The sequence below is a fragment of the Lactuca saligna genome, chromosome 9 (genome assembly GCF_052625555.1).
Source record: "Lactuca saligna cultivar CGN05327 chromosome 9, ASM5262555v1, whole genome shotgun sequence".
In the NCBI taxonomy this organism is placed as follows: Eukaryota; Viridiplantae; Streptophyta; class Magnoliopsida; order Asterales; family Asteraceae; genus Lactuca; species Lactuca saligna.
In genome coordinates this window covers 8,817,576-8,839,703 of record NC_136425.1, presented here as the reverse complement: position 1 = coordinate 8,839,703, position 22,128 = coordinate 8,817,576, and the positions used below count along the sequence as shown (strand labels likewise).

Here is a 22,128-nt window from a genome sequence, read left to right as displayed (position 1 = left end):
TTATGGACGTCCCAGGTGATAAAGTTTGAGACTTTATGAATCCTAAACATATTTGGCCTAAGGATCTGAAGTTTGGGCTTAAGAGCTTAAGCCATTAAGAAGTTACATGGATTTGTTGAGCAACGAAGTTACGCCCCGCGTAACATGGGTGTACACCCAGCGTAGCAGGCCACTGCCCTGATCCCAATTTGCGAAGCATCGTGTACGCCCAACGTACCAAGAAGGGTACGCCCAACGTACCCCCCTCTGTTGCAATTTAATTTTGGGCCTTACTTGTTAGGCTGTCATTGGGCTAACAAGTTTGGGCCTTGATTGAATAGTATGTATAGAGTATTTTGGGCCCAATTATTATCAATGACCTTGGATCTAGGCCCGGTTGTAAAGGTGGACCCAATTTAGTAAATTGGGACAATATTGGGCTTTGTAGGAGAATTGGACTTTGGCCTTGGCCCAATAAGTGGATATATGTTTGGCCTAATGATTATTTTGTTATGTTGGCTAGTTCGGGATTTTCGGTGAGTCGGTGATTCGGGAGTCTGCTTTTCAAGTTCAAAGTTTCGACAATTGCGAGGTGGGTTATCCTCACTATATCAACAGGGTCTAAGGCACCAAGGCCGACCCTTTATCAGATTGTAATCCGGGTATCGTTGTTATGTTGTTGCCTTAATATGTTTGCATCCGGGTATTAGGATGGTATATGCTAGTGACCTGTTAGGTCGGTATCCTATTTAGAGTATGTTATGATACTTGATATGCTAGATCGGTTTGATTGGATGTGAATTATTATATGATTGTATGTTTATGTGCACATGGTTGTTTGACTGGGGTTGGGTTGAGGCGGGTCCTGCTTTGTGCTGTAGGCCAACATACCAAGGGCGGACCGGTTATTCCGAAGGCCCAGCGAGCGGTTCGGATAGGCTGTAGGCCCCACGAGGGCGGGCCAAACGTGTCGAGGCTCGGAGAGTGGACCAGGCCGACTGAAGGCCCGATGCGGGCGGACCAGTCATACTGTAGACTCAGAGAGTGGACCAGGTGGGTTGAAGGCTAGGTGCGGGCGGACCAACTGTTGGATAAGGTGTCTAAGTCCATAACTTATTTGGTATATACATGACCCGACCGGCATGGTCCATTTGGGTTGCATCTCATCCAAACTATTATGGATAATTTTATGAGAGTTATACACATATGTTTATTAATATATTATGAGTTATAATATATTAATATGAAGTTACGTTATTTAATTAGTTTTAGTCTTAAATTAATTATGAATTAATTTAGAGATTAAAAGAAAGACTAATTAGATTATGGGCTATTTGTTTTATATAGTATGGGCTAATACTCATTTGTTAATGGGCTAGGCTTATGTGGAAGTCCATGGATGATCCATGGAGCTTTTAACCCATGGATCCTTGGAAAAGGAAAAGACATGGGTTATTAGGGTTTCACCCTAACCATGCATACTATATAAGCATGCTTATGGAGCATGAAATGGAGCCTAAGAGAAAACTAGTGAACTAGTGTGTGTGTGTGTGTGCATGTGTGTGGCCGATTTTATACAAGGGGGTGTACTCTCTCAAAGTTTTCCAAGAGTTTGTGGTGTTTGTGATTCCATTTGAGGCATTCACACTATTGGTGCTTGGCCCTCAAACTCCTAAGAACCAAACTCACCAAAAGGTATGTAATCTCTTCTAACTCTTTTATGTTGAAATGTTCCCCATGCCATGTTAGATAGGTTATAAACCTTGGAAAATTATTATTTTGCATGTATTTAGACAAACATAGATCCAAGGTTTATTAGGGTTGCATGCACACTTAGGAAGTGTTAGATTGCTCAAAACCCAACACCACCCACACTGCAGACTCAAGGGACATGACTAGACTCGGAGGGTGGACCAGGTTGACTAAAGGCCCGATACGGAGGACCAGTCACATAGTAGACCCGAAATGCATGGTTGTTCTGTGATTTGTTATGATATAGCATGTTATGTGTGTATGGGAGTCAGCTACTAAGTGAATATAACGATAGTCATGAAGTAGATGGTTGACATAATGATGAGTTCTTCAGCAGCCGATGACAGGTAAGAGTGAGAACTTGGGAGAGAATACGGAGTAATTTTAGTGTGATGAGTACGCTGTTTAGAGGTGAGTATTCTCTGGAGAGCGAGCGTGTGTAAGGGGATGGGTGATCGAGGAGGTCGAGTAGCTACTTAGGAAACCTGGGATGATCCATGTGGAAAGTATGGGTATATGTGGCAGGTAGTATGGGCCCGTACTATTGAAAATAGAGGACCCATACTTGAAACAGAGAGAATTCCAGAGGTTCTAAGTAGCAGATTGAGGGGAGATAACGTGGTTCGGGTACCATGATCTGTAGCAGAGTGTGCTTCCATATTTACCAATTATCCCGATGTGCTTGTTCAGACTGAGAGTGGATGTGGTAGATTGTAGGGCTAGAGGGCCATGTCGGTCGAGCTTCAATGGGGGTGTACCTTGCGAGGAAAATTGAGTTAGATCCCGAAGGGTCTGACTTGAGAGCTTCCAGTTGGAGTTGCAGGACTTAAGGAGAATTGGAGATAATGCCTTGTGGAGGATTGCGATATGGGTTGAGTGATCGCCCTATGGATGAGATGTCACTTTCCGTGACGAGAATTACACTATTTCCACTTCTCATGTGGAGTGAAAGAGATAACGACCTTCCATTTTCAGAGTTTGGAGGTAATCCCCGTGGGATAGCATATAATTGCGATATTTTTACCAAAGTATTTTGTAGTATGTTTGCTGCGACGTATTTCTTATACCGTGTGTAACGACCCAAATTTTACAAAAAAAAAAAAAAAATCATTTTTAATTAATAAAACACATTAGCATAAACCATGAAATCCAAACATAATTATTTTTAGAACAACATTCATTACATCTTTATTTAAATCATCAGAGTATCGCCAAACATCTCAGTGAAAGAGAGAGATAGAGTGTATGTCGTGCCATCACGCCTTGCCCTTGCCCTTGGGCTCAGATGTACCTGAAACAAATCAACAACCTGTAAGCAAAATGCTTAGTGAGTTCCCCATAACATACCACACAATACAGATATACATATCCTGCTAGCTAAATAAAGCTACACACATATCACATAAGCCATGCATACACAAAACTTTTAAAATTGCCATGGGCTACCCCACATGGTCTTTACATAGGATTGCCATTGACTACCCCACATGGTCTTACATCCAATGCCATGGGCTACCCCACATGGTTTTTACCTAGGACTGCCATGGGCTACCCCACATGGTCTTACATCCAATGTCATGGGCTACCCACATGGTCTTTACCTAGCACTGCCATGGGCTACCCCACATGGTCTTACATCCAATGCTATGGGCTACCCCATATAGTCTTTACCTATGACTGCCATGGGCTACCTCACATGGTCTTACATCCAATGCCACAGACTCCCCCCGAGGTCTTCATGCAAACCACACAATTACATATCATACAAAATCACAAAATGACTAACACATATATCATAATCACATAATGGGCCGACCTTGGTGCCTTAGACCCATGGGTATGGTGAGAAGACTCATCTCTGTCTGCCGAATACAAAAGATGCTCTCTTAACAGTTCGAAACCTCCCCAACAGAATAATAATAATAATCAATGTTAGGACCCAAGATTAGTCAAAAGGGAAAACCCAAACTCCAAATCCATCCATAAGGCCTAATTATCTTTCCCTTGCTATTGGGCCTAAAATCCAAGTCCACAAATTATAATGGGCCTCTTGGCCCAATAAGGACCAACTAATATATCTATAGCCCATAATTCACAGAATGCAACCAATCCCATTACCAAAATGAAGCCCAAAAGCTCAAAGGCCCAAAACAGATCCGACCTAACATTCTTCCAGATCAAGCACTTTCTCCATTAAGTGCTTAATACCCGATTCCGTTACGTCTGAAAGCCAGATCTGAGTTGTTTAATACGTCCTAAGGCATAAAGTTGTCAACTTTATGCCTTTGTATACCTCACATACACCCAAAACCTTCATTAAGACCTTTCCAGGGTCTTTAACCCATGCATGGGACCAATACTTCCACCAAGGCTCCATTTTTATGTTTCTAAACAACCAAGGGATCTCAGATATGCCATTCTCCTCTCATGGAGTTACTTAACTAGCCAAAAGAGGTCCAAAATCCAACAAAGGAACAAAACTAGAAAACCCTAGTTAGATCTAAAGATTTAAATGGAAAGGTGCAAGTTTTTTTTACATCCAAAAGCCTTGCAAGATGACCCAAATGTAGATTCTTGAAGCACCAAACTGATCCAAGCTTGCTTAGCAACTCTCCTTTTTGAAAGAACTCCAAAATGGCCACTAAAAACCTTCTTCTTAAGCTCCAACTCTCACTCACACACTAACTCAGCTGCAGGAAGACGAAATGGGGCTAAAGAGGCTGATGGGGTTTGGTCCAAGAGGCCAAGAGACGTTTAAATAGGGGTCAAGTCCGGAATTTAGGGTTTGACTTTCTGTTGCGTACGCCCGACGTACCTTTACGTACGCCCCGCGTACGTAAGGTCCCTCCGCGATCAATCATGAAAAGTACGCTAAGCGTACCCATAAGTACGCCCAACGTACTTCAAGGGTCCATTTATACCAAAAATGGAAATCTTCGAGGGTTTCGAGTCATACCTGATTTAGGGTGTTACACCGTGAAGGAGTCATCAGAGGAGACTGGGATGGTTGAGGACAAGGATATACCTTATTTGAGTATAGTAAGGCATATTTTAGCAACAATTATAGTTAATCAAGAGGAGTATATTAGGGTGGTGGCCCTCGTTGTCTACGTTGTGTATCGACGGTAAGGGTCGAGAGTCGTAACTAATTCTGGACAGTCAAGATGTCTGATGGTGTGGCGGTAGAAATTTTGGGTGACTAGAGGCAGTCACATCGAGAGGACTCCGAGGTTTTCATTTGAGATTTGGGATACTTGAAGCTATTTGGTCATTATCCGGAAGGTCATTGAGTATTATGTGGTACGTTCCATGAGTCAGGAATGGTACATCTGGTGAGCCAGTCTGTAGTGTGGTCTATTTGGTATGTCCGATGGTTCGAACTCTAAGTGGGGGAGAACTGAGTATTATGTGGGGAGGAGCCTCAATCTGATGTGGTACAAAAGTTTGGATTATGTGGTCATGTGGTAGTCAAGGCAACGTACAGAGCGAGATGATGCATGTTGCACATGCTCAGGAGAGCATGAGTGTTTTCACGGCAGGTGGCCGTTGGACAGGAATCCGATTAGGGTCCATGTTTCTTTGGGTGTGTCAATGTTGAGTTTCGAGACAGTTGGGTTGCTGAGGTTAAGATTCGACTGCTGAGAGATTGATAGTTTGGCATATAAATTGTTACATGTACTTCTTGAAGGGCAACAACTGATTTGTCAATCAACTTCAGAATCATAATGAGTAGTTTCGCATGGGCGTGATCAGAAGAGGATGAGGCTTTGGATTGTCGTTAATGTGTTCTTAGTCATGGACGTTTCCTCCATGCTTCAAATTGTAAGTTGGAGTACTTCAAGGGTTCGACTTGGTTTCCAAAGAGGCAGAAGGAAAATGGGAAACGAAAAGGAAAGAATAGGGTTGAATGTGTGGTTGAGGGGGTGGGTATTTATTTATTTATTTTTTAATTCTAAAAATGATAAACAAATAATAAAAATATAAAAAAGAAATTACTAAGAGTAAAATAGTCATTTATGTCTTTAGGGACTTATCAAGTGAAAAAAACATAATACATGGACAGTCCGATTTAATTTTTGAAAATAAAAAACTAAACATGTTTTTTGGCATGAAAGATGATTGAGTATAATTTAGTGTTAAATCTTTTTTAAACCATTAATTCATACTTAAACAAAGTTATAATCACTTTTTTTAAATGGGGCTTGGGGACATGTTGGTCCCCTTGCATCTCTACCAACTACCAAGTAAAATTATCCAAATAAAATAAAATTAAACAAAAATAAAAACGCATCTGATAAGTGATAGCCCCTCTTTCCGTCTCTCACCCCCGGCGACTGAAAACTGCACCGATCTCACTTTCCCCCACCGGATTTTCTTCTCTATTAATCACCACTGTCACTTAGGGTTTTACTAATCTCATTCAATCAACTATTAACGCCATTGATTTGATCGAATTCAGTGGAATCTGTAAGTTCGCACGTCTAACATAATCCAGTCGACCACGAGGTACTTCAATTTAATTCTATTTCGTGTCTCTTCGTTTCGTTTCTTAATCGCTGTATTTCTCAATTTCTCGGTTGTTTGTTTTCAGTATTGGTTCCCAACTTGTTTTAACTCAAGTAGAATTAATTTACTCGATAAGGAATTTAAAGTCAACGAGCAATAATCATCTTAAGCTGTCTATCTCAATCTTCAATACTCTATTGGGTTGAAATTCTCCCTGTTGATTGTCAACGTTGAAAAAAAACTTTGGATGTCGAGGCTAATAAACGTATATGTGTTTGTGGCATTGTTGGTTTGATGAGAGTCTAGGATAGTAGGATTCCACATGTATAAAACCTACATACAAATTGCATCTAGCCAGATATAGAAATTCTAATCTTTGTGTAATCGTCATAAAGTTGATGTTCGTTTTTGTTTTTCTTTAATTATCAGTGCCATGACGACAGTTGGGTTGCTGCATATTCTGGTAAATGGCAAGTGAAAGGTATGAGAATCTTGGAGCATAGAAAAGGACTTATTGATTCATGGAGAATTTAGCGACAATGATCGGCTCAAAAGGGTTAGTTAAAAGGGATGAGTTCGTAAGGATTCTTATCCAGTGTCTTTATTCTTTAGGTTATGAGAAATCTGCAGCTTGTTTGGAATCAGAATCTGGTATTTCATACAAATCGGTGGAATTTAAGTTGCTTGAATCTTCAATAATTGGTGCTGATTGGGAGGGTTGTATTGATAGCCTTTATGGGATCAAGAACATGACGGATGAACAAAGAGACACAGCTTTGTTTCTTGTTTCCCAACAGTGTTTGTTGGAGTGTTTGGGCCGAGGGGATGATTCTTTAGCTTTGTCCCTTTTGCGTAAACAAATCTCCAAATTGCAAGTGGGAAGAGAGAAAGTTCACAAGCTTGCTTTTAGTTTGTTTTCACTTGGGGAGCTTGGTTTAGATAAAGTTCATGATGATTGTGATGTTTTTCAAGAACTGAGAAGGAATCTAGTAAATGAATTGGAGAAATTGCTTCCACCACCAATCACTGTACCTGATAGAAGATTGGAACATCTGGTTGAAAGGGTGGTTGGTTCCCAAATTGATTCATGCATCTACCACAATTCTCTGGATCCAGTATCAATCTATAAGGATCATTCTTGTGGTAGGGATCAGATCCCTACAGAAACCATTCAGGTGTGTTGGTTTCAAATTGTAAATAGTTCATGCTGATCTTTTTTAATGGAGTAATCTCTTTGAAAAATTGTTGCAGATTTTGTCCGACCACAAGAATGAAGTTTGGTTTGTTCAGTTCTCTAACAATGGGGATTATTTAGCATCTTCATCAAGTGATTGTACAGCAATTATATGGAAGGTAACTATTATGTCCTTAACAAAATCGATACTCTAGAGATTCTATTCTTAGAATATTTGTTGAATTATACGTTACATATAAAAGCAGCGTAATCAAATGGGATAAGATACGAATGCATAAGTAGATTCTTTCTTCATGCACCAGAATTAGGAGACTGATTTTAAAATCCATAACACTTGTCTGTTCCATTGTTCAGGGAAGTTAACCTTCTTAACTATGCACAACAGGGGAGTTGGGCACTTAGTCTCATAGTGGCTTGAGTGTCTCCAACTGCCATTTCAGGTAAGACATATATATACATATGTCTTGAGGGAGATCAAACTTTCATGACTTTCTTGAATCTTGACTTATATCTAGGGAAATCTAAATTTAATGATCATTTTGGAGGTGGGTGCTTTTATTATATGCATAACTTATTGCTTGTATGTCCATGTAACATGTTATGTTTACTTCTTACAAAGTTACAATCCATAGAAAAAGCATGATTTTTTTTTTCCTTTTCCGAATCATATTCTTGAAAGTTTTGGTACAGATACAAGAAGATGGGAAGTTAGTTTTGAAACATAGATTATCCAGTCATCAAAACCCGGTTTCTTTTGTAATCTGGAGCCCCGATGACACAATGGTGTTGACATGTGGGAACTTAGAAGTCCTTAGGCTTTGGGATGTGGAAACAGGTACATGTAAGCACACATTTGGTGATAACAGCTTCCTTGTTAGCTCCTGTGCTTGGTTTCCAGACTCAAAGAGACTTGTGTGTGGGAGTTCAGACCCTAAAAAAGGCATCTGCATGTGGGATTGTGAAGGCAAGGAGATCAAAGCATGGAGAGGAACACGGATGCCAAAGGTGTTAGATATTGCTGTTACTCCAAATGGTGAATATCTGATTACTATTTTTTCAGATAAAGATATTCGGATACTAAACGTGGCTACAAATGCTGAAAGAGTTATCTCTGAAGAACACCCGATTACATCTCTTTCGGTTTCTGGTGACAGCAAGTATTTGATTGTTAATCTTAATAGCCAAGAGATTCATATGTGGGATGTTGAAGGGTTATGGGAAAAGCCTTTGAGATATAAGGGCCATAGGCAACATAAATATGTCATTCGTTCTTGCTTTGGTGGGGTCAATAGCACCTTTATTGCCAGTGGCAGCGAAAATTCACAGGTGAATTTACCTAACTATCCCTAACTTTCATCAGCTCATGATATCCTTAAGTTTATTCTCTGATAATTGTGAGAGCAGGTGTATATCTGGAATCGAAGTGGTTGTGATCCAATTGAGGTGCTTTCTGGTCATTCAATGACTGTAAACTGTGTGAGCTGGAATCCTAGGAGACATCAAATGCTAGCATCAGCTAGTGATGATCAAACCATTCGCATATGGGGACCAAATCCCTCACAGAAGATGCATCTGAAGGGGCTCATATGAGATATATGTAATCATAACTTGTAATTATTATCAAGTCAGAACATCTTTTTCCTCTCTGAATGTGTTGTTGACTTATTTTGGTTCTTGTGCTCTTCATGTAAAGTAACCATTTTTGCTACCTCTTTGTTTTTTTTTACTTGCTGTATCTTCTATACGTTTTGTAGTTAGACATCGATTTGGAATTTCTGGTTTCTGTGTTCACAGAACCAAAACCCATATATGATTTTAGTTACTGTTATACTAATCTGATGAATATGGATTTTTGTTGATAAACTTTCTTCATGTTGTCATATTAAGAGGTTGTAGAGTAGACCTTCAAATTGCTCGACTCCTTTAAATCTCAACTAAGCTTTTAATTTTACATAAAAATGAATTATTCAGTTTTGTATTAAAAACAACTAATTACTTAAGTACATTCAATGATGCTATAAAAATGTTTCAACTTTATCTAACGAATCATATTTACTTGTAGACTATGCAATCAAGCACAAAAAGACAGTAATTTTACTAGTATGAACGCAGTGTTGAACATGAATTCATGATCTATATTAGAGTGTTACCATTCAGTCAAACATTCACTCACTCACATAAGAGAAGGTACACCAAGCAATTAACAATATTTTATCATGAAAAGGTTTTTATATGAATTCATGATCTATATTAGAGTGTTACTATATGTGCGATTTAAGAATATCATGTACCTCTTACTCTTAGTAGTTCTTGTATCTCTTAACACTTCATGATCTCTTTCTTTGACAGTTGTGAACAATGATGAATTAAAAAAAATAGCAAGTTAAAGTTTTATAAAATAGGAATCTTAAATGATAATCATAATTTTATAATTTTTAATGTACCATAAATATAAGGATCTTAAGCGAGACAATATTTAATGACACAATGTATGTGTGTGTTTTCATGTTTCTTTGGCTGTATCCCTGACATTTGGATCAAGGTGACACAATGGACACTTGTGCACAAATCAGGCATGGGGGTTTAGAGGGGGGGGAGGGGGGCAAAGTGGGCAGCTGCACAGGGTCCAATTTTTTTCATTATATATTTTTATTTAGAAATGCAAAATTATAATAAAGATAAGGGTATTTTTTTTCTTGTTCGTCCTGAGCCTTTAAGAATATTTCATTTTTCAGGACCGGCCCTGAAATCAGGCATTGCCCTTGTCGATTAATTCTCTCTTGGCCGCACCAATATATTCGAGAAGATCAAACAAAGCAAAAAAAAAAAAAAAAAAAAAAAAAAAAAACTGTTGGGTACAATCGTTTTTGAAGGACTATGATTCATTTAGAAAGCAAGGATGTAAGATTTAACAATTAAAGATGAACACCTACAATGGTATTTGAAGCTTAGTAACTATTATATTCTTTTGAACGAAATATAGGTCGAAGCTTAGTTACATTAATTGGGATGTTTGGATTATATTCTTAAACTTTTTTGTAATATCATGCTTCTTCGGTATTGTGGTTTTAGTTGGTTAATGGTTGATACTTGATGATGTTGAGGCATCATTTATTTAATCATGTAAGTATATTTGTGGGTTTGAAGATATTGCGACATTTATTATCTATTTTTTACCTTTTTAGGGACGATCGATTTTTAGGATGGAATCCCACAAACCGGCACGAACCCGACCCGTTTCCATTTATACAGTGTGTTTGCGAGTTTGTGTATATATAATAAATAATAAGTCGAGTCTTGTTGAATGTTTGAGTGAGCGAGAGAGAGAGAGAGAGAGAAGAAGAAGAAAGATTTGTCCCCTTTGTTTGTTTGTTGCATATCATTCAGACATCGTCCGGATTTACCTCTCTCGCTCGCTCGCTAGGGTTTCTCAATCTAAATTTCGATTCTTAAATCCAATCATAGAGTAGCCAAGGGAGATCGACTGTTAAAACCAGGGTTTCTATGTATTCGATTTCTCTGCTCCCTGTGTCTACTTCTTAAAGAAGACATCTTCAAGTTAGATTTATATGAATGGATATCATGAAGACAAATTCATACCTAGATGATCTATCATCCTCACCTTCACCAATCCATCACAAGTGAGTTCGAATTATATTTCTCCTCATAATTATATGTTAATTGAATTCAGTTTTCGTTTCTTGATGTGAAATTTTTAAGAATCTAAATTGATTGATGCTGAATTTTGATATTTTAATCGAATAGTTGACAGTAGGATATGTTGATGTAATCTGGTCGTCTGGTTTGCTTTCAACTTTTGCAACTAGGAAAGGTAGGGAATTATTGCCAGTTGGTGTATGTAATTCTTAGAAATCCAGCTAGATCTTTTCAAGGAGTGTTTGGATGTGCGATTTCAAAGTAAATATTGCTACTTTTAGAAATTCACCTGATTATTCAAATCTGATTTTTTTTTCCCCTAAATAATCAGCACACTTGAGATTGGTTACAGATTTACAGTCAGTTTAAGCTCACATCCAAGACTCCAAGTAGCCGCATGATCATGTCTTGGATCACTGGTGCTATATGATCATGTCTTAGTTGTTCCTATATTGATCTAAGTAAACTGTGATCCCTGCTATCTTTTTCTTGTTCCATGGTTGGGTTGTTTGAGGGTATAGTCTCAGATGAATTTGCTCTGTCAAATCAGCCAGTTGGAGGCTTCTTTTATTTCTCATAACTTTTGCTTGATGTTTTTCTATATAGGTTCTTACTTCTAGATTTGCATATCTTGTGTTCTAACTTTAAAACAAATGAATTGTGTATTGATGTTTAAAAATAGCATCGTGCAAGATTTGTTAGTGGTGGAATTTTTTGGATATTAGACATCTAACAGGTATATGTTCTCAGTAGTAGGAATGTGCTCCAAATGTTGGTCAAGAGAGAGATAGCTCCAAGAATAAAAAAGTATTTGCCAAGAAGACAGGGGAGTGGAACTTCTGAGCATCACCACCGGTCATTTGTTAAGCCCAAAAGTGAAAGTGCAAGGGACTCGAGGCGTGAACTTCATTCATGGTATGTCTTTTTGATGTCAACTAAAAAAAGTCAAAGTGCAAATGTATCATTTTTAATTACTAACTGTGTTTATAGGGTGGAGGCTGAGTCCTTACAGTGTTTATCAGCCAAGTATTGTTCATTAATGCCTTCACCAAGGTCGACTATCGCAGCAGCATTTAGCTCAGATGGAAAAATTCTTGCATCTACTCAGTACGTTGTTAACTGTCTGTGTAATTGTAATTTGTTTCTAGCTCCTTTTATTGTTATATTAATTGAAGTTGCTCATTTTGGGGTTGACAGCGGTGATCATACTGTGAAAATAATCGACTGCCAAACTGGGAAATGTCTAAAAGTTATGAGTGGACATCGAAGAACACCTTGGGTGGTAAGATACTAAGATAACAAATGCATCAACTCCTTTTTAGTTTTTACAGTCAGTTTCTGCTAACTTGTTCTTTGAAATTGTGACCTAATTAACTTAACATTTTACTTTCTTTTTTGTTTTTTACAGGTTAGATTCCACCCGTTGCGTCCAGAAATACTCGCGAGTGGAAGCTTAGACCATGAAGTTCGCTTATGGAATGCCAACACATCAGAATGCATAGGATCCCGTGATTTTTGTAATTACTAAACATTTTGTTTCCCTTGAGATATTGATAGACCTCCCTCCTAATAGATCAAGCAAATATAAAAAATATTAGAGGTTTACCATTTAGGATATACTGATGCATAGTCACATATAAGATTAAATATAGCACACAAAATCAGGCTTGTTACATATATCTCTTATGTCTGCTTGTCTTTGTTTATTGCAGACCGGCCTATTGCTTCCATTGCATTCCATTCAGAAGGAGAAGTGCTTGCAGTTGCTGCAGGCCATAAGGTAATGTCTGTACAAAGGTTTTTGTGTTTAACTATTTTTAATTATTTTGTTATTTTGTAAATTTAAGAGGCATAATAGTAATACTGATGGGAGTTTTTCAATTTCAGCTGTATTTATGGCAGTACAGCAGCAGAGGAGAGACCTCCTCACCTGCTATAGTATTAAGGACAAGGCGTTCTCTACGGGCTGTGCATTTCCATCCACATTCTGCTCAACTTTTGTTAACTGCTGAGGTATATATATATATATATATATATATATATATATATATATATATATATTTCCATGGGTTTGTAATTAGGGTTGATACACTATGGTCGTGCTTTCAAAAAGCTACCCAGTTATAACAATTTCATCCCAATACAAAGAAAATTACATTACTATAATTGAGTAGATAGAATGTCCTAATAATAATAAAAAAAATGAAAGTACATTGCTATAGCCCTTCCCTTGTTTTAAATGGTTTGCAGGTGAACGATCTTGACTCCTCAGATTCTTCAATGGCACCCGCAACATCTCTAGGTTATCTGCATTATCCCCCTCCTGCTGTATATATGGGCAATATGCATCGCATAGACCGTTTAAGTTTAGCAGCAGAATTACCATTAATGCCCTTGCCTCTCTTCTCCTCTCCTTCAACCACAAGACTCGATTCAAGAAGGCCACAATCCTCTTCTGATCAACATCTGTTCCATGCAAATGCAAATGCAACAGTAACACAGCAACAAGTGATGGATTCTTCTTCATCTTCTATCCACACCAGCAGCAGCCAGCATAATGATAATGATAATGATAATACTGTAAATAATAACCAAGTCCAAAACATGGATATTTCGGATGTTGAAGGTGTTCCGATGTTGAGAGAGCGTGTACGTTGGGAGTTACCCTTCATGCAAGGATGGTTGATAGGTCATAACCAAGCTGCAACTGCCACGTCATCGGGTTTCCCTCTGAGATCAGGGGCAAACCCTAATCCAGAGGCTTTATACAACATGAATCAAAATGGTGGTCCAGTGGCAGTGAATGAGTCGATAGCAAACGAAGGAGTAGGAGTAGGACAGGCTGTCCCTATGATTGGTCGAATACAGTCTCAACTGTCTGCATCACTTACTGCCACAGCTGCTGCTGAGTTGCCTTGCACTGTAAAGCTAAGAATTTGGTCTCATGATTCAAACAATCCATGTGCCTCTCTCAAGCCTGAACGATGTCGCTTAGCAATACCGCATGCTGTCCTTTGCAGGTAACATTTTTTTTTTTTTAAATAAAGAAAATAAAAATAAATAAGGAGCCTGGCGGGGGTTGATGTTCGTATTACTGTATGCTGTTGCAGTGAAATGGGTGCTCATTTTTCAGCATGTGGGAGATATCTAGCTGCTTGTGTTGCGTGTGTGCTTCCTCAGTTTGAAGGCGATTCAATTTCTGGGGTACAATCACAACTTCATCATCAAGAGGGTAGGGGGCCCGGAACATCTCCTACACGCCATCCTATCTCTGCACGCCAAGTCATCTATGAACTCAGAATATATTCACTTGAGGAGGCAACGTAAGAGAGGACTATTCTTTCCATTTCCATTTCCAATTTTGTATTGTTATCATCAAAAAAAGTATGACAATTATTGATTGTACTTTGTGTAGGTTTGGTTTGGTACTTATCTCAAGGCCAATCAGAGCTGCCCACTGTTTGACATCAATCCAGGTGACATAACATGTAGTATATATTTAGTATATTTAGTATTTACAATTACAATGTTGATTGATGATTTGATGGTGCAGTTTTCACCAACTTCTGAGCACATCTTGCTTGCTTATGGGAGGCGTCATAGCTCTCTTCTGAAAAGCATTGATATCAATGGAGACGCATCTTTATCCATTTACACAGTTTTGGAGGTAAATAATAGGGTTTCAGTATTTTTGTAAATAACTGTGTTGAAAAAAAAATAGAAATGATTGAGGTTTTGAATGTTGTAGGTATATAGAGTTTCGGATATGGAAGTGGTGAGTGTGCTTCCCAGTGCAGAAGACGAGGTGAATGTCGCTTGCTTTCACCCTTTCTCTGGGGGTGGTATTGTCTATGGCACAAAGGTCTCTCTCTCTCTCTCTCTAGTGATTAGACCATTATATTCTATTTGACCATTTAAAATAGACATTTTTCCCACCATTTTTTTGATTTAGCCATTGTTATAATAATCGTAAAAAAATTATTAGTTCACTGCATAGAATGATGAAAGTAGTTTGTGATTTTTTTTTTCTTTGAAGTTTGAACATTTGGTTGACATGCATAAGGGGGTGTGTCATGTGTGTGTTGGCAGGAAGGGAAGCTTAGAATCCTTCAATTTAATGGAGGCGATGGGATGAAAATTAGCAGCAGACCTGATCAGTCGGTAGAAGCACACATGGTTGACATACAACAATAATACTACACGACATGCATGCAGGTTGTTACTTGAATACTAACTCCACCATCTTACCTTACTTATTTTCTCATTATTATTGAACAAGATAAGATTTGTTTATGTTTATGTTTCAGGGTGGATGTGGCTTTAAATGCTTAGTATTTGATATCACATCCAGCCTACGTAAGGTATGTAAATGTACCAATGTTATCATCATTTAAAAAAAAAAAAAAGAGAGAGAAAAATGTGGTGATTATTTGATGTTGGTGTTACAGGAACTTAGTTACACCAGCTCTCCTAGTCCTAACTGTTGAAGATGCAGATGAAGCTTAGCTATAGCTGGAATCGGTTCCTGTGGTCCCCTGCACCTTGTCTTTTTTCTCTCTCACACTTACTTTTGACTGTTTTGTTGTATGTTTGACCTTGACCTTGACCTTGACCTTGACCCTGACCATGTGTGTACTATATATATAGTCTCTATTATGTTTGTTAACAAGAGACATCTGATCTGAGCAGTGGCTACACTTGACTCGGTAGGTTTGGTTTGGTTTGGTTTTGTTGTAAATTATGGTAGCTCTAAGTAATTAAGTAAGTTGTACTGATTCTAGAGATTTCTTTCTTCCTCATGTATTGTATTATTGTATGTATGCTGTTTGTTCTCTTCTCTTCTCTTCTCTTCTCTTCTTTCTTTCATACTTGTATACTATAATAATACACATCATCTGCTACAACTGACTTGACTGGATTTTTATGCTTTCCTTGTTTGTCAAGGAATTTTTGTTAGTTTCCCACCTATTTTAGGTATTTCAACATTTGGTCAGTTTGTCATAAGCATTTACTGTAGATAGAGAGGGTACTAAATAAGTGACAACTACCCAAAAGCCTAGCCCTACAAAATATTTATATAGCCAACCACCTAATAAAATCTACACTTTTTAGATGTTTGACCTTCACCATTTCTCTTGGGATTTGTTTATTTTGGTACAAACTCAATTTTTTTTTTTTGTTTATTAGCTCATCAGGTGCCAAAACTGACTGATTAGTTTATACGTTAACAAAATGCAATTAACAAAAAAACATTAGGTTGCAACTCATGGGTTTTTAGGATTAAAATATCAGTAAAATGGTAAATCGGCTTACATACATAAAAAATATTTTCAAATAAGTAAAATGATTTATTTAAGCTAATAAATATTTTTTTGTTTACTAGCATCCAAACACTCAAAAGTGCTTATCCACGATAGGAAAATACATTTAACTAACAAACACATCAAATAAAGCAATCTCCCAGTTAAATCTTCTAGGTTATTTTAGAAGGGCAATAGATACTAAAATAGTGTTTTAATTGCAAGAAAACATGTCTTATTGTAAGTGCTCATCAAGGAAGAGGTTTTGTTTTGACATTTATTTTAGAAATATTACTTAATAATAAATCATTAAAACTGATACTTGAAGTTAATAAGGGGATCGTTTGGTTGCATTTTTGTTTTAAAATCAAATAAGTTGTTGTTTGAGTATATAATATTCTCAACTTATAACAATATGAAAGAAGAAACTGTTTGTGTCCCTCATCAAGCAAGTACGTCGGAGTTTTAATATACTATTGGCTGTTTCCAAAAAGAAAGAAGAAAGAAAGAAGAAACTGTGAGTTTATCAAATGAGTATAACAGAAATAATAAATTAGCAACTGTATTTAATTTTGTTGTTAATGATATGAGATTAGATATGACTCCAGATAATCACTCATTCAACAATAAATAAAACTTGTTGAACCACCCAAACTTTAAGAACATTGGCATTAAACACGAATACAAAAGTATTTTATAATGAGAGATTTTGATTTTTGATTAAATGTGACTTGACTTGGTTCAGGATGGAAGGGACCAATTCCCAGATTTGAATTTCTTGTAGAAGCTCTTGGATCTTTTTGAAACAGCAAAAAACACTGCAGCCACCATTACCAGAAAAAGGAAACTAAATTAAAGATTAAAAATAAAATATGGAAGAACACAAAAAAGAAGTTGGGTTACAAACCAGGAATCCCAGGGATAACAAATTTGTCTTCTTTGAGAACCGAATGAAGGGTTCTTCTTTCGTTCACTTTCACCCATTTTGAACCACCTTCTCCCCCTAAAGTTGAATAATAATTACAAATCCAAACAGAAAACAGTTGTGACTATATTTTTCAGTCAAAATAAATAAATAAACATACCAACTGAAGGTGAAGGTTTAACTGCATCTGTTTCATCATCATCACCAAATGTCTCAAGATGGGAAGCAGCTGTACCCTGTAAGAAATTGCTAATAATTTCCTTCTTGGACAAACCTACCCCTGACCCCGCCTGCCCACCAAACCAAAGATGTTAAACAACAAAATCATAGTACGCAGGACAAGACCAAGACACAAGATCTAACCTCATAGTACAACTCAATGGCATCACGAGTGTAAGCACTCTCTTTATCCCATGGCAATGGTGCACCACTATCTGAGAACATGTTTTCAAGCGCTAAGGATTCCACTTAACAGAATTATTAAATAAATTGTTTTGTTTTGTTGTAAGAAAAAGGATATGAGGTCAAGGTGAGGTGAAAACATATCAGTCTCACAGAAGTCCTCAATGAAGTCGCTAGACATAACCTCTGCATAAAGGAGAATAACAGGCCAGTGAAGTATACGATCTTTATCTAATATCGGCTTTTTCAGTCCTGTTAATTCTTGGAACATTGCCTTTCCAATCTTCAATCCTCTCTCTTCAATTGCTGACACTAGATCCTACACATACATAATAAACTCATGTTACAGAAAGATTAACTTTTTAATTATATGAACATCAATCAACACCTTAGCTGCTGTCAAAGCTTTGGAAACTTGGGCCTCGTGTTGTTGGCGTTGTGATATTTGTGAATCAATCACCTCACATAGCTTCTTAAGTTCTACATTATCTGGATTCTCATCGACTCCTTTTACACAAAACCTTCGTGCTTCAACCAACTTATTCAAAGATAATGATGCTTTTGCTGCTCTGTAAAAAGCCTAACAACAAATACAGAAGAAGAATAAGATCATCATCCTATTAATGTCAAACTGAACTGTGTATACAAATACAAGTAGAAACAGAAAGGAGACTTTGACATTTGTTGGGGAAAGCTTGATGGCTTCCTCTGAATCTGAAAGAGCACGCCCATAATTTCCAACTTGTAGGTTTACATGTGCCCTATTAGAAAATATCATTGAGGTCTCCATGTCACTTAAGGCTTTCTGATTTATGGCCCTTGTATAGCAGTTGATAGCCTCTGAATAATGCTTCTTTCCCATCTTCACATACTTGTTACCTTCTTCCTGCATTCCCAATCAAAAAAATTACAACCAATTTGTTTTCCTCTTAGTTATCAAATCAGTTGCTGTGTTTTCACTTCATATTTGATCAAGAGTAATTAGAGTTAGCATCTAAAACATTATAACTACCTTACTAGATTAAACTTCTGGGATGAAAAACTGAAAACCTAAACCATATTTTTTTGATCTGATAAAGTACCGAGGGTTATTTTCTTCTCGTTACAGCTTTAAGATCAATCCAAACATACAATTAACCCAAACAATCAAATTCGTTAACCAGGATAATAAGAAAGCAGATGCTGGAGCTAAACTTGTTGTATTCAAATAACTAGAGAAATGGAGACAGAGATTTACTGAGTTCAAGAGTAGCGGCCTCCGATTTCTACTTTTTTTTTTTCCAGATTATTGTGGTTAAGCATGACACACTAATATCGATATTAACATATAGAAATACAGTGCAGCAATACAACTTTAAGATCAATGAATACATAAGGTTATTCATTTATCGAGTCAATAAACTAGGGGTATAAGAAACCAGATTCTGAATTATCGAGGTAAATATGTTGTGTTTATATATAAGTAGTAAGTAGAGAGAGATTACTTTCAGTTCAAGTGCAGCGGACTCCTTGAGAGCAGAGATAGCATCAAGGTCTGCTAATTCACTCTCCGTTTGAGGTTCAGCACCCTTCTCCATCAATAACGCCATGGCTTTCTTCCTAGCAGTTGCAACACCTCACCGGCGACGGGCAGCAAAACAATTGAAGCCAAGGGAAACAAATTGGCGCTCTTTAACGGGCCGTATAATTCTAAATCATATTATTGGGCTTTTTCACCAACCGGATTGTAGAGGGGCACCAACCAACAACGGTTTTAAACGGTTCGGTTATTATTATTATTATTATTATTATTATTATTATTATTATTATTATTATTATTATTATTATTATGAGAAATCTTTAGAAAAGTTTTAATATTTCTAATTTACAAAAAAAATCTCAAACTAAAATTTGCTTATGAAAAAGTTATAATTATCGGTAAAAATAACGATTTGACCATATTTTCCCTATTTACCGGTTTCATTACTTAACTGGTTTTAATAAAGTCCCATTATTTTACCATAATTTACGAACAAGTCCCAAATTATGGTAAAATAATAGAACTTTAATGAAAGTTATGGTAAAATAATGAGACTTTAATGTTTCTGGGTAAGTAATGAAACCGGTAAACCGGGAAAATATGACAAAATCGCTATTTTTACCGAATTTTGGGATTTTTTTCATAAACCAATTTTAGCTTAGGACTTTTTTGTAAATTAGGGTAAAATATTGGGATTTTTCCAGAGATTTCCCTTTTATTATTATTTTTATAGTTATATAAAAATCGGTTTCGCCTGGTTTGATTTTTTCATTTTTTTAAAATGAAATTTTGTTTAAAAATCGGTTTTTTGGGGTGTTTTTGAAAGTGAAATTTTGATTATCATCACATGAGTCTTATTGAGGCTCAGTATAAATTTTTTGAGAAGGTATTAGCGATTCGGACAACAAATACGATCATCCTATTATTATTTGTGAAGAGTCGGATGTTGTTAAGGGTCAAAAGTTTTAACATCTTGTAAACATAATGCATTAGCTTTAGTTCTTGAAGTTGAGTGGAAACTTAGATATTTCTGTAATATATATATATATATATATATATATATATATATATATATATATATATATATATATATATAGGGGAGAGTTCATGCGAAAATGCAAATAATTTGCGAAAACGCGAAAACAAGAAAAACCAATGATATTGTGTCACCTCAACATTATATTTTGGAAAATAATTCATCCAAACTTTGAAATATATGATGATAATCGATGATAGATGATAAATTGTTTCATATTAGCAAAGTATGATTTTTAATATTTTTATTAAGAAAACATGAATTTAAAAATGATTAAGGACGTAAAAAAATATAATTATCAAAACCGTCTTTAAATCTATATTACCATAACACCGTCCAATGTAAACTTACTATATTTAATTTATTGCTAATAAATTTATTTTTTTATAGTACATGTGCTTGATTTTCACAAGATAAAATCTGTTTTCGCGTTTTCGCAAGATATTTATATTTTCGCATGAACCTACTTCTATATATATATATATATATATATATATATATATATATATATATATATATATATATATATATATATATATATATATATATATATATATATATATATATATATATATAAAGATTTGTTATTCATAATTCCAATAAATAACATTAAGACGATACATAATCAAAAAAATAACTAGAAGATGATATATAATAATAAAAATACGGTTGAATTTTTTAAAAATTATGATAAAACAATAGACAAAATGTTCATTTTGATCCGATCAACATGTTCATTTTTATGTCCAAAAATTAGGAACCGAATGTGGATATGAACCTGAACCTGATAAGCCTCAATATGTTCGATACAACGTCCATAATCGATCCGATTCAAATATTCATCCCTATCCAGTGTTTTGAAAACCAGACCGGTTCAACCGGGAATCGGTCGGGTCATCGGTTTTTTATCACCCAAAAACCGGCTGCTATTCAAAACGTTAAAAACCGTCGGTTTTGCTAAGAACCGGAAAAAACCAGTTTGATTCAACTGGAAATAAAATCGGTTCATTGCAGAGCATTGGCTCTCGTATCTGCTCAAAAGAGCAAGCCGACTCAAAGGAGCCAGCAAATTGAAACGAGACTATAAGCAATTCACTATGGCACACATAATACTCCCTTTTATAGATGGAGTTTACATTTTGTTTTAGTTTCACCCATATGCTCAATACTTCCATTTTCTTTTACAATTTGGGAAACGTTTATTTTTACAATTTACACATTAAATATGTTTATACTATTTATTTTTACACAACACACATTCATATTATATTTGTTTTTTACACAACTATGTATGCACTTCATATATTTAAAAAACACATATTATATATATATTTAATATAATATATACATATAACTAACATATATATATATATATATATATATATATATATATATATATATATATATATATATATATATATTTATGTGCCGGTCCAACCGGTCAAACCAATTGAATCATCGAACCACTAAGATATCCGGTACGATTTTCAAATCTTTGTACCTATCTAATACAATAGAATTTATGTATTTATGTGCATATAAACCATTCTATTCAAGCTATGGTTCTAGATAATAACAACCCACACCATGAGTGGATGCCATATAAAATTCACAAAATATAGCAAAAAGTCATAAATATTTATTGGCCTGTCGAAGCTTCTTCAATACAATCTATCTGTAAAAACTAAATATAAAATTTTCAATTATCTGCAAAAAAAAATTCTGTTTGCTTTTTTACTTTTATATTATATTAACCATTTGATAAAGTATCAACAAGTCAAGATGGCCGAGTTGGTCTAAGGCGCCAGTTTCAGGTACTGGTCCGAAAGGGCATGGGTTCGAATCCCATTCTTGACA

General features: G+C 36.1%; 3 protein-coding genes and 1 non-coding gene across 5 annotated transcripts; 3 read left to right on the top strand and 1 right to left on the bottom strand.

Annotated features, from left to right (window-relative positions):
• The first annotated feature begins 6,000 nt into the window (after positions 1-6,000).
• Positions 6,001-9,140, top strand: LOC145015307 (transducin family protein / WD-40 repeat family protein). The gene is made up of 5 exons (XM_078973764.1): positions 6,001-6,237; positions 6,667-7,412; positions 7,489-7,590; positions 8,123-8,758; positions 8,837-9,140. The coding sequence occupies exons 2-5, from the start codon at positions 6,759-6,761 to the stop codon at positions 9,020-9,022; spliced, it is 1,578 nt and encodes a 525-aa protein (XP_078829890.1). The 5' UTR covers positions 6,001-6,237; positions 6,667-6,758; the 3' UTR covers positions 9,023-9,140.
• Positions 9,141-10,721: 1,581 nt separating this feature from the next.
• Positions 10,722-15,926, top strand: LOC145014955 (uncharacterized). The gene is made up of 15 exons (XM_078973403.1): positions 10,722-11,073; positions 11,840-12,004; positions 12,080-12,196; positions 12,287-12,371; positions 12,498-12,606; positions 12,802-12,869; positions 12,977-13,102; positions 13,340-14,109; positions 14,200-14,412; positions 14,505-14,565; positions 14,643-14,756; positions 14,838-14,951; positions 15,179-15,304; positions 15,397-15,450; positions 15,538-15,926. Exons 1-13 carry the CDS (start codon positions 11,006-11,008, stop codon positions 15,281-15,283), a joined length of 2,115 nt encoding a protein of 704 aa, XP_078829529.1. The 5' UTR covers positions 10,722-11,005; the 3' UTR covers positions 15,284-15,304; positions 15,397-15,450; positions 15,538-15,926.
• Positions 15,927-16,911: 985 nt separating this feature from the next.
• On the bottom strand, positions 16,912-19,375 carry TPR2 (Tetratricopeptide repeat (TPR)-like superfamily protein). 2 transcript variants are annotated; one of them, XM_078976530.1, is made up of 8 exons: positions 19,201-19,375; positions 18,390-18,602; positions 18,105-18,296; positions 17,836-18,035; positions 17,678-17,759; positions 17,475-17,604; positions 17,297-17,392; positions 16,912-17,207 (listed from the first exon to the last, which is right to left on the bottom strand). In XM_078976530.1, exons 1-8 carry the CDS (start codon positions 19,303-19,305, stop codon positions 17,131-17,133), a joined length of 1,095 nt encoding a protein of 364 aa, XP_078832656.1. In that variant the 5' UTR covers positions 19,306-19,375; the 3' UTR covers positions 16,912-17,130. The 2 variants fall into 2 exon arrangements, with proteins under 2 accessions (XP_078832656.1, XP_078832657.1); XM_078976531.1 differs by having other exon boundaries at positions 18,396-18,602.
• A 2,672-nt stretch (positions 19,376-22,047) lies between these two features.
• Positions 22,048-22,128, top strand: TRNAL-CAG (transfer RNA leucine (anticodon CAG)). Its single transcript has one exon. It is a non-coding gene; the product is annotated as a tRNA-Leu (tRNA).

Bases quoted from the DNA above. Each gene is read 5' to 3' on its own strand.
- LOC145015307 (XM_078973764.1), top strand. From the start codon at position 6,759: ATGGAGAATTTAGCGACAATGATCGGCTCAAAAGGGTTAGTTAAAAGG. The intron at 7,413-7,488 runs GTGTGTTGGTTT...AAATTGTTGCAG, and splicing joins TCCCTACAGAAACCATTCAG to ATTTTGTCCGACCACAAGAA. The intron at 8,759-8,836 runs GTGAATTTACCT...TTGTGAGAGCAG, and splicing joins GTGGCAGCGAAAATTCACAG to GTGTATATCTGGAATCGAAG.
- LOC145014955 (XM_078973403.1), top strand. From the start codon at position 11,006: ATGGATATCATGAAGACAAATTCATACCTAGATGATCTATCATCCTCA. The intron at 12,197-12,286 runs GTACGTTGTTAA...TGGGGTTGACAG, and splicing joins AAAATTCTTGCATCTACTCA to CGGTGATCATACTGTGAAAA. The intron at 12,372-12,497 runs GTAAGATACTAA...TGTTTTTTACAG, and splicing joins ATCGAAGAACACCTTGGGTG to GTTAGATTCCACCCGTTGCG.
- TPR2 (XM_078976530.1), bottom strand. From the start codon at position 19,305: ATGGCGTTATTGATGGAGAAGGGTGCTGAACCTCAAACGGAGAGTGAA. The intron at 17,760-17,835 runs CATATCCTTTTT...AGCGCTTGAAAA, and splicing joins TTTTCACCTCACCTTGACCT to CATGTTCTCAGATAGTGGTG. The intron at 17,605-17,677 runs GTTAGATCTTGT...TTTGGTGGGCAG, and splicing joins CCATTGAGTTGTACTATGAG to GCGGGGTCAGGGGTAGGTTT.